Raw genomic sequence first — 12,142 nt, 5'->3', positions numbered from 1 at the left:
ATGTTTATACCAGAGGAACAATGAGAAATTCCAAGACTCAAAACAGGCCTTTTACATAAGCTTTAAACACAAAAGTAAGTAAAACCATGGTCCTTTGATATCTGTTTACATAATCAAGAAATACCACAAAGAACTTTACATAATGATTTGTATGAAAGTCTGTTTTTCCACTAGTTTTTCTTCTGTGAAGATTTGTTTCACAGGGGCCAATACTACTCAGGAGATTTTAATTGGTGACCACATTTGTTACCAATCTATTGGAAATTAGTGGATAATCTCAGGATTTAGTAGATTCTAGAAAGCATGTTTACAATATAAAGTAACCCACATTCACAATTAGCATTTTAAGTCTTGTCAGAGACCAAGGATTTAACGTAGACTGAAGCGGGAATCACTCTACTATCCATCCAGACTGCTGTGCTATTAATCTAGCACCACTGAAGGACACTGCTTCATTTTTTATGTTAACTTTAATAATGGTTTTAAAAGTAATTAAACAAGTCCCCTATAATTTTGAACCTTTTCCAAATATATTCTGATGCAAAGATGCTCGCCTTTCCCATATCCAGATAGGAAAGCATCCATTAAAATCACACACTTCAATGGGCATCTCCTATTCAGTCTGATCTGCTTTTCTAGCTAAGCTACCTGATAAATTCCACTTCACTTCAGTTTAGTGGGAGAAAGCTAGATTAGTAGTGTTTTCCTATCAGAAAATGATAATGTGGACTAAAGAAGAGTCAAAGGAAAACACTACTATCCCTATGCCCAAGGCATTGGAGGATGGTGCACCCTTCCACCATTTAAGCTTCTTTGAAAGCCCCAGCCTAAAGCAATTAACCAAATGTTCAATACTGTATGGTGGGAGAAGAGTACATGTGAACCCTGGTATATATATATACACACCTGCATAAAAAAAGAAAAATCTCATCATGAGAAACCAGTAGCTTACAAAAGACAAACAAACCCCCACTATCCTAGCCAGCAGTTATTGCATTCTCTATAATTAAGTCCCACATAATTACAGAAGCTTCTTTTTAACTAAAGGTACCTGACACAGTCATGCAACAACTCCTGGCAGATAATGCAAGTGAGTGTTTCTTCCATCTTGTCTGGTTTCACATTTGCTGTTTTTGCACCTTCAAATCCAGCTTTAATTATACATTCACTTGGAGATGTCATCTGAAGAGATGGACTAGCATTCTCATCTGCAGAGAAGACAGATATCTCAGCATTATAACAGTACATGAAATTGGACCATGGGTATCAGAACTTCCTATTTAATGTTACTCAATTAAGCCAAATACTATGCACTTTGATTCATAACTGCTTCCATCATTAGTGCTGGGTAATGAACATCAGCTGATGACCTTACTTTGAAGACTGATCTCTGCTCAGTCTTACAATCACAGCCATTATTTTCACTGAGCCAGTAACAGAATATCAGGAAACCTGGAGCAGGTCTAATATCAGTTGTCTTTGGTCCCTTTAAGTCATGCTTTGTAAAAAGTAAACATATTAGCACTCCTGTAATAGAGGCCTCAGGGCATGTGTTTTTTAAAACCTGATTGCAATACGAAAAAAATTAGTGTTCTGAATAAGGTTTCATATGCCATTTAAACATATCCTTTAAAGCCCTTTTAGGTTTAATAGGAGTGCATTTTGGACTCATTTCACATGAGTAGAGAAAAGAGTAATAATAGTCTTAAACTTTCGTAAGATATAGTTAAAGTCTTGGATTCTAATCTAGACTGAACCTCGTAACTGCCTACTGCACTCTGGAAAGTCATTTAAAATCCCTGTGCAGTGGCATACTGAGGGTGGGAGGCTGGAGGGGAGGCCATGTGCCCTCCTCCTTGGAGCTGCCCCCGCAATGTTGCAGGCGGCCAGGGGCTGCTGGGCTTAAACATCCCCAGCAGCTGCGTTGACCCCAGCTCAGGCTTGCTGGCAGCTGAGAGCTCCAGCTACGGGGAGAGCAAACATTCTCCCGGACTCTCTGCCCTTGCGCAGAGCACAATGAGGGAACTGCGGGGACCCCGGCTGTGTAGGGGCCAGGCAGCCAAAGGCGGGGCCCCAAGGCAGAGCCCGTCATGCCCCGCCTCCCCACTGCTGGGCAGCCTGGGGGCATCTGCCCATCACTCCTGCTCCCCGCTGCCACAACCGCAGGGGAGGGTGGGGGGGCTTGTTGGGGAGAGCGGGAAATGGCCTGCAGACCCCTCCTCACCCCCATGGCATGCTGCCGCTGCCACCACCAATGCAGGGTGAGAGGCGCAAATGTAAGTACTGGCCCCTGGGTGCCGGAGACCCACAGTATGCCACTGTCCCTGTGTTTCATTTAACCCAATGGAATTCTGTGAAAAGTTAACAAGTCATCCGTGTATGTAACTGGAACCTTCTGATTATGTTACAGAGCAGTAGTCTTTTTTCAAATCATTTTAACAAAAGATTAAAATAGAAGCCTACATCATAGGTCACATAATACTGTAATATACTAGCCTCCTTTTATTTTCTTCTTAGCAGGTTCCAAGTCCTCCTCCTCTTCCCTTTGAGGCTCTGATGTACAAGTTTCAGTTCTCTCTTTATCAATGATATCTGAAGTGATAGTGGAAGTTTCACTTTTTGCATACAACTGTGCTTGTTCTTCAGGTGATGCTCCTGGACACGTAGATTCTAGAGTCGGGAAGCAAACATAGGAATGAAAATAGAGGACTGTGATCCTGCAAAATGAAAGCACAGGTTATTAACTGATGTGTACAAAGAGGGAACACTGAAGAAAAACTATGATATCTCTCATGATACACACCCATCCCAATTTAAACATCATCTGAATGAGAAAAGGCCATGTCAAACAACAATGTATGGGCACCGTTTACACAATTATATGGTATATCATCTGTCTTAGTTTCCCCAGTGTACCTGATTATTTTGAGGATCTGTAAAGAAACTGGTACAGAATCTGTAAACATCTCATCTAAATAGAAGTGCTTATAATTCATTCATAAAAATACGCTCCAGGCCAATACTCGGTAAGAAAGATTCAGTCTTGTAGTGATTTTATTCTCTCTCTCTCTCTCACATGCGCACAACACCCTCAGCCCCCTTCCACATATGCAGCCTACCACTGAAGTGGTTGAAGAGGTTGGGGGAAACACAAATAATACACAGAGTACATCAAAGTTAAGGCATATTTTCAGCAATACTTGGGAAGGAGCTAGTATGAGCAGACAAAGCCAGAACTGCAATCAGATGCTACAGTATTTGACATGTTTAGCAATCTGGGTATGGAGTGGGGTCATGAGGCAGAGTGTAGTATAGGTGCACAGAAAATCGAGGATACGCTGAAAGTCAGGAGGCAGCCTGCAGTGATCATGTAATTCATGTAAATTGGATCGAGAGCCTGAGCATGGATTTTCACTTGGTTAAACAGGTTAAACTAGCAGGTAAGTAGCTAGGAAGTGTCCCTATAGGAACTGGGGGATCACATCTGGGAACATCATTTACATCTTCTAAATAAATGTCTTTTGTTCTATTTGTTAGATTAAAGATCATGGTGGCCCCTTCTGACTTTAAAAATCTCTGAATGGGAGAAAGTGGACTGGTGAATGGCAGCAGCAACAGTGAGGATTAAAATGGTTCCTCAGAGAGCAAAAGCATGTGTGCAAATATTCAGTTAGTTAGCTCTGTGATGTGATCTGTATAGTTTCAGTAAGTTTACAATGCAGCTTGGGAGGGGTGGGGGGTGGAATCCACAACAGCTGCATCTAAATTCCAAGATAGTGAAGATGGCAAAATTAAAACACTTATCGATTTAAATATATTTTCTGTGTCCTTTAATACACACAGTTGTATTCTTGCTGTACACACAGTGGCAATTCTTACAATTGCCACTCCGAACCACTAGAATTGAGCCTATGATGTTCTTATGGAGCAAGTTATTAAATTAACTACTTATCAGGTGCCTTGACTTGAAATTTTACACAGATTTTGATCAGTATCATTTTGTCTTCTACAGTAAGAGATTAATGTGATAGGATTCACAAGAAGAGTCAATTTCTGAAGCATCAAGCTTACAAACACTGCATACAATCCTTACCAGATGTTGAAGGATTATCCTGTTCAGCAGATGCCCGCTCGATAAGAGAGGTAGAAGAAGCATTAAAGAGGTTAGATGTAGAAGTAGATGGCTGTGGTTCCTCATAGCAAGACTGAGTGGCTGGCAGTGATGAGGTAATTTGGGTTTCTTCATCACTTCTTCCTGTATTTGAGGTATCTTTGGTCAGATGGCATGTATTTTCTACATTAGCTTCTGTAACAGAAAAGGGAGTGGAAAGAACATCCTGACAGGCAATCACAAAAGATCATGGCTTCAAGAGTCAAAATTAACAGGATTGAAGGAATTAAGCACTCTTAAACAGGCTGCAATTAGTCACAACCACTCATCTCCCTTTCTTGATCTTGAACTAATAGTTTTACTTACCTACTGGTTCTTGAGTTGAATCTTGTTTTGCATTGAAGGATTCATAGAGATAAGCAACATCTGAAAGGTGAGAAACCCATTGGCAGAAATTTGATTTTAAAGCAATGTTTTTATTTCTCTCTTTTACTCTCGCCAACTCCTACCCACAGGTGGCTGCTTCCCAGAATGGAGATGGCAAACAGGAGATTGCTGTTATAGCCAATGTTAATGCTGCTACTTAGGAGGTAATTAGGAACAGAACAGCTAGATCTATTCTTCTCAAATGAGCCAAATAGCCTTGTGTGAAATTTAGCTTGTGCCAACCATAGAACTCTAGGCTTAAACATTTCCTAACCCTAAATTCCACCGTGTGTCAAGATAAGCTGTGACTGCCCTTACTAATGCAACTGTACTGGATGTTCTTTGCAGAAGGCTGAGAGATGAGCTCTAACTGTTCATAAGTTAGACTTTTTAGATACATTTTTCTTTTAAAGAGTTCAAAGTTAAATTTCACACAACAGTTTAAGCCACTACTCAAATGCTATTCACAGGTTAACCCAAAATCTACTTACCAAATAAATCAAATCAAATCCTTTCTTCCCCAGCCTACGGGAACCCTCCAGCACCCTGAGAGAGCCCCAGATATCCCATTGTCTCCCCTTGCTTTTTATCCTCAATCATTAAGGTCCTTCCAAAACCCTCTAAGTCTGCACTGTGATCACTCTTACAGGCAAAGAACTAGACAGGATTTTATTTAGTCTGCTTCAGAATTGCTTAAAAAAGCCAACTTCAAGGCGAGGGGATAAAAAAATCAGGACTCATACTTTTAACTGAATGATATGTACTAAGTGACTGAGCAGCCCCATTCAAATACATTTTAACTAAAAGAAAATGAATTCCTCAGAACAGGGGTAGAGAATATTTTGTCAAGGTCCAAATAATCTTGGTCAACGTATAGTCAAGGTCCAGACTCCAGAGAAAAATAATAAAAAAAACCATCCATCATGATAAGTAAATAAAAACATTTTGTGGTCTGTTCAAAAGCATCTGGCAATCCAGATTTGACCTGTGTTCCACCTATTGACTACCTCTGCTTCAGAACATCCCAGGCTATCTTGGAGCAACAGGGTAAATGAGTTCCTCAACTAATATTGACTGCTACAGTGAAATCCCCAAAAGAGGATCTACAAAGGAGATAGTGGATATAGAGATATATATTTAGAGTGTGTGCACATGTGCCACTGCTTTCCTGTAAAACTGAAATCACAAACTGATTAATCCAGATTCTAAAAGCTAATGGTGAAGTTACAAAAGGGAATTCAAGTTCCAACAATTATATGTATCTAAAATAAACTGGACAAACAGCTTATAGATTTTCCTGTTGTAGCATAGTTACAAACATGAATTCTAAGACCTTTAGACTGTCTTACACTTTAGCCAAGTCTGGGGCACCAAATTCATCTGTGTTTTACCTGGGGTTTTAATACCACACCCATCACAGTAGTATCTGACTATCTTCATAGTATAGTAATTCCTGAGCCTGTGACAATGTAATAACTTGTTACACTCTCAATCTGCCCAATGTAAAATTTCATTTCATTTCAGGGATTTACATTCCTGTTTTGGACATAGTAACTATAATTTAGTTTTTAAAATACCTATACTTTTCATTTATTATAAAGGAAATGTCTGAAAACTGAACATTTTCTATTGAATTAACAAATGCTAAATACTTTACAATTAATTTAATGGCACTGGGTTGGGACCCAGGAGACTTGGCTTCTATTTCTGGCTCTGCCTATGACATACTGCATGACCTTTGGCTTGTCTCTCCACCACTCTATGCCTCCATTTCTCCTCCCACCCTTCAGCTATCTTGTCTAATTAGACTGTTAGTTTTTTAGGGCAGGGACTATTTCCTATTATGTGTTTGTATAAACCTAGCACCATGAGGCCCCAATCTCAGTTGAGGTCTATAGATTCTACCATAATACAAATAAGTGATGATGATGAGATGATGATGACTAGAGAAAGTCCCCAAAATCATGAAAAATTTTGTTTTAATATTAAAAAGTGACTTGCTCTAGCATTCACTGAGTATTCTATTCTCACCATCTGATATTCCCTTATATCTAGCCCAAGCCATAAAAATAAAAAAAAAGATATCTGCTTACTGTTTTCTGGCTCATTCTTCCTGTAAACAACATAGATCACATCCCCAGTCTGCAAAGGGCATGTCTGCTTCTTAACCACTTTCAGTTTATTAATTACTGTTCCATTAGTGCTGCAAAGAGAAAGACAGTTATTAAACCCAAATGCTTTCATAATTACCATGGGGGTTGCTTGGAAGAAGAAGGAGAAAAAAATAGATATTCTAGCAGAGGAAATCATTTGGTATTCAAAAAATAAAATAAAATAAAAAAAGATGTAGCCAAGATTAAGAGAAGCCAGATAACTGAATGGGAAAAATCTGCTGTGGACTTCATTGCTAGTTTTCAGCTCCTGGTAAGGAAACATGTGGCTAATAGACAGACAATGATCGCTTACATTTGGAGACTGGATCAAAATGATCAGAGAATTGCTCCCTATGGAATGAACTACAGCTAAGATAAATGGAAGACAGGAAGGGACAGAAGGAGTATGATGTCTCAGACATCTATCTAAAAGTGCTAAATTGTAGTTTTGGGGTTAATATTGATAGGAAGGACTCTCTTGTAAACTGTTTTTGGGGGTAAAAGAACCCATTTTATTTACAACCAGGGACCTCATGCTGGCCCTTTCTTGTCCTCTCAGATGTTTAAAGTTCACAATGCCAAAGGTTGCAAATGGGGAATAATTCTAGTTATTAGTCTACTCAGTTATTTTATTCTTATTTGTGTTACAAAATGAATTGCTGGAATTAGTATATTCTTTTTTTTAAAGGTCTGTAAGTTTTCAACATCACACTCTCCAGCTACTTCCTGTGGATAACTGGATCAGAAGGAATCTGTTTCCTATAATGTTTACCTCAACTCTCTGTAACTCAATAAAAAGTTAATAGAGGGAAAGAACATGTACATGCACTTACATGGAGTTTAAAGCTATGGCTTGATGGAATCATTCTGAAGTGGAAACAAGCTTTAAAAAAAAAAAAAAAATCTGAGGAATTAAATTTGGAAACATATCAGTGCATAGCACCACCAGCTATCAACTCAATATCTAATGATTTCTATCTTCACTCATCTTTTTTGGGATGTCTTCAAACAGTAGTTATGAGTGTTTAAAAATCAAGTCAAATTATACAAAAATGAGTAATTTCAGCTTTGTTGCAATAAAAGCATTTTTTAAATGCCTCACAGAATTAAAGTTCAGATTTCTGCTATTCAAGATCTTCAGCAACTAATACTATACATAAAAAGACGCACAAAGAACATTGGGGCTTTTTTGTTGTTGTTGTCTATCCCAACCTTCACTACTATAAATCTTTACTGCCATCTCGTGGATAAACTTAGTTACTCACCCAGATCACAGCCCAAACTTTCCCAAATGTACAAGTCAGTTTCTATTATCATCTAGAAAATTATCTAGAAACAAAAGCCAACTCTTTCATCTCATTATTTATCCTTTTCAATAAAAATGTCCCAGCTGGCCTCCAGTCAGTATTTACACAAGAAGAGAAAGTAGATAGATTGTTCAATATCCAGGAAGATTGACAGTAGGCTGTCAGAAGCATTGATAGGAGAAAACACTTCTGAGATGGCACTAAGTGATTTCTCAGTCAAAAAATATATTGCTTCTCCCTCATCAGACATGCTTTTACAGTGTACATGCATACATCAACCAACACAAACTGCAAGAAATGCTGTTTTGAAGGTCACCTGTGAGAGGACAACTCATTTCCTTCTTTGCTCCTTTGTAAAAAAATAAATAAATAAATAAAAGAGGCTAGAAAGTTTAAATCAATATTTTCTCCTTGTCTTTTTACATTAGTAATACAGGCTTTGTCTAGGCTGGAAGACTCTGATGACCAGAGAAACAGGAAAGTGTGTCACCGAAGTCGAGAGAGTGAAAGCTAAACAATTAGTAGGAGAAGAGATTTTAGTCAAACTGACAAAAAAACATTTTTTATTTATTACTTACCTATGTTAAATGACTAAGAAATATTTTAAATGAAGGAAACCATTGTTAAGGATTAAAAAAAACTGACTAAACCTCCCCACCCTTCTTCAATCAAGTGTTATTGCTCACAATGACCACTGAGACCTGCTGAAGGTCCTCCAGAAAAACAAAACCCCCAAACTTTCTGGACCTTTTTTATAATAGTAAAACAGCAAAAAAGAGGAAAAGCCCAATTTTTAAAAAATCTTTTGCAAGTCTCCTTTAAGAAATACAGAAGATTTCAGGGATTATTTTCTACAATGACACAATTGCACTTATTTGGCTTACAGTTATATCATGCGCTGGCTATTCATGCGAAGTATCAAAGGGAACAACTCTGCTTACAACATTACCTGTCTGGACAAGTTTCAAACAGTAGGACACAACCACTACTCTAATAGTCATATCTGAGTGTTTAAGCGGTGCTGTGTGCGCGCTATGATGCAAAATCATAGACTCAAAGTCTCAAGTCTTGCTTTGAAGTGTACATAAATATCAGGTGCAATGGGAAAGAAAGCTCAATTTGACAAAATAAAGACTGTCTCTTCGTGAACTTCAGATCTTCAGGAGATTTCTGGCCTCAGGCTTATTGCAGGCAAAATATTGGAACTAAAAAAAAATCTCAATACAAAAGGTTTTATAAGCTCCTTTAACATAATTATTAAGCAGTGACTGTCAAGTCCTAAAATGCGCATAAGGGATGTGAATGTGTTTTAGTTAAATGCTTATTAGAAAAGTGCGCGTTCTTGGGTGTCAAACAGTAAAGTTTGCTACTTGGAGGGAAAAAAGTGCAGAAACTGCTGCCAAGTCAACACCAAGACCTGAATCCCACAAACATTTCTATACAGGTGAATCCCTGTGCTCCTGCATTGCCCCATTGACTTAAACAAGGGTCTGACTACACCAGTCACTTGGAGAATCAGGCCCGAAATCATTATCCTTAAAGCCAAGTGAGGAAATTAATAGGGCCACAGATGAGCAATCTTTGTGCAAAGCTTCTCCCCCTCCACCTGCCCAGAGAGTCACATCACTTACTTAAAAAGAAAAAGAAAAAAAATTGCATCACTCAATAAAGAAAAGCATCAAAGTTTTTGCTACGCGCTAAAGACACTGAATGTGGTTAAAATTAGATCTTAGCCAATAATCAACAAGACAGTAATACATATATAGGAAATTGTAGCATTCCTTTGCATGTCATGTCCAGTTTCAGGGCTCTAACCAGAGAAGTCTAACAGTGTCAGGCTATCACAAAATGAATTTTTTTATATACAAACATGGAAAAATGGCTAAATTTATGCATTAATGAGGCATTACAAATCATTGCACTGTACGTGAAGCAGAAAGTCTAATATGTACCAAGTCCAACAGCCTTCCTTGGGATTCTGTAGTAAACCAATGCCAGTCTCCTATATTGTTTTGGAGGAAGAGGAGAAGGAAACTCTGCTATCAGAGGTATAATTTGCATAAAATGTAAATCCAGGTCATAAAAGATCCCACTTAAGACTAGAGATATAAATCTCTGCATCCTGACCCAATTCCAAATTGGTTAAGGTGTAGGAGTGCAAGCTATCTCATACTATTCTGCCAGTGTGCCTCTTTGCTCTGGAAGGGCCAATCCTAAAATTAAGAGAAGAGGTTGCTTATTTAAGGCAGGCACACACATAAAAAACTACCCAAAGGAGGAAAGGGAAAAGCCCTTCAAAAGTCTACCTCAATCTCATTGGTTGCATTTGAACTTTTTTTTTTTTTTTTAAAGGAAGAATTAATTGCTTTTCCCTGGGGCAAGCCAGCTGCTCCCTGAATACAACTGATTACTAGAAAAAAACAGTACTGTACTAGATTACTTAAACACCAAGAGACTAGCTAAGGCACTTTCTGGGGAAAAAAAGAAGGAACCATCTCTTGAAGCAGATTCTACTGAACCAGACTAGGCTATCAATTCCTGCTCTCTTGCCTGTTTATTCAAGTAGTTGTAAAGTTCTCAACTCATCACCTCACAGGTGAGGGTAAGTCTAAATCCTTTCCAAACTGGCTCAGGAGTGCTCTGTCTCCAATGACTCAGCATGCCAGCCAACAGGTGAGAAACTAATGCCACAAACTGTTTGATATTTTATGATTTAGCTGCAATACAGGAAGAGAGTCCACCCAACTGAACTCCCCACACCAGCTGCCTCCATCACTGCATTCCTTTTCAACAGAAAAAACTGAGCTTAACCACAGCAATGTTTCTAGAATTGCCCTCCCCTTTATGGTAGGGGAAACTAACATTGCAGTACTTCTGCTAGGGCTCTGGACACCAGTACTGACAACTCAAGCATTCAAAACTCATGAATCAGTCCTGTTCGCCTACTGCCTCCCGACCAACATAAAAAAAATCATGAGGTTTGCGAAAAAATCATGTGCTTTTAAAAACAAAGAAAGTGGGGGGTTATTTCCCTTTTCATATTGGGGCAGAGAAAAGCTTGAAAACATGAATTTCAATTGCAATCACAATGACTAAAAATTTACTTTAAAAATGGAAGCTGAGATTCTCCTGTAATAAAGCCCCAGCTAGTGATATGAGGTTAAGACAGAAACAAAATGTTGAGAGACTCACAATAAAATTGTGAGAGTTAACAATAATGGAACCCAGTGCAGCAAGTTTTCAAACCTAGCCAAATAGAACAGTAAATGGGGGAGGGGCAGCATTATCTACATGAGCCTCCTGCACTGGGTTGGCTCTTGAGCTTAGATTTACATCTTCTTACGGCCAGTTTGACTCACTCAGCTGACATTGATAGCAGGCCTTGAATGTCGGAGGTCTCAGACAAATTCTGAGAGAAGCTTAATCTTCCATAAGTAGTGAGGCTGCCAGCACTGTCTCCCTGTTGCATATGTGATTACCATGCGTCACATCAACTCTCACCCACACACAGTCAGAATATATGAAAGGCCTTTTTCCTTTTTATCAGCTATGTGGAAGTATAACATGCCATGTTCTCAATTGCTGAAGAGAGGCAATTCTGAGGGCTGCAGCCTTTCTATGGGGTTAACAGTGCAACAAGCTGCACCCTTCCACAAACTACACCTGTGTGATGTTGACAGCAAAGTTTTATTTAGCTCCGCCGTTAGCTACTCCCTTGTACTGGCTGCCTCATTTTGGGAGCTAGCCGTGTGAGCTCTCTTATTCCACGTCTGTCTGCAGAGCAGGGGGGGGATCCAGCACAAGAGCTGAGGTCAGAGGGAATATATATATTATGGCAGCAGTAGGGAAGGAAGAGAAGACTTGATAGTCTACACTTAAAACTTACAGCAGCACAGCTGTCCTGATACAACTGTGCCACTGTAAGAGTGCTTGTGTAGCCACGTATGTTGATGGGAGAGTGTCTCCTGCCGACACAGCGCTGCGCACACATGCACTTATGCTGGCAAAACTTGTCACTCACAGGTGTTTTTTTTTCACAATCCTGAGTGACAAAAGTTTTGCTGGCATAAGAGCTAGTGTAGATGAGGCTTTAGAAGGCAAAGATAAATGTTGTGGTTGGGATGGGGTAACTCACTTCAAATTTC

General features: G+C 39.1%; 1 protein-coding gene across 3 annotated transcripts in view; it reads right to left on the bottom strand.

The window, feature by feature from the left end:
- CHFR (checkpoint with forkhead and ring finger domains) overlaps window positions 1-12,142 on the bottom strand; it is a 33,997-nt gene that overhangs the window by 13,999 nt on the left and 7,856 nt on the right. For all 3 annotated transcript variants that reach the window (XM_067539811.1, XM_067539809.1, XM_067539810.1), the window contains exons 4-8: window positions 6,631-6,740; window positions 4,478-4,537; window positions 4,094-4,306; window positions 2,497-2,670; window positions 1,052-1,208 (exon numbers count right to left, since the gene is read on the bottom strand). In XM_067539811.1, coding sequence (XP_067395912.1) covers window positions 1,052-1,208; window positions 2,497-2,670; window positions 4,094-4,306; window positions 4,478-4,537; window positions 6,631-6,740 — 714 coding nt within the window. The remainder of the gene's footprint in view (window positions 1-1,051; window positions 1,209-2,496; window positions 2,671-4,093; window positions 4,307-4,477; window positions 4,538-6,630; window positions 6,741-12,142) is intronic.

This window comes from Emydura macquarii, unplaced genomic scaffold (assembly GCF_026122565.2).
Source record: "Emydura macquarii macquarii isolate MOO-44397 ecotype Brisbane River unplaced genomic scaffold, CSIRO-AGI_Emac_v2 contig_554, whole genome shotgun sequence".
NCBI lineage: Eukaryota > Metazoa > Chordata > Testudines > Chelidae > Emydura > Emydura macquarii.
The sequence above is the reverse complement of the archived record's forward strand: the minus strand, read 5'-3'. Positions and strand labels throughout refer to the sequence as shown.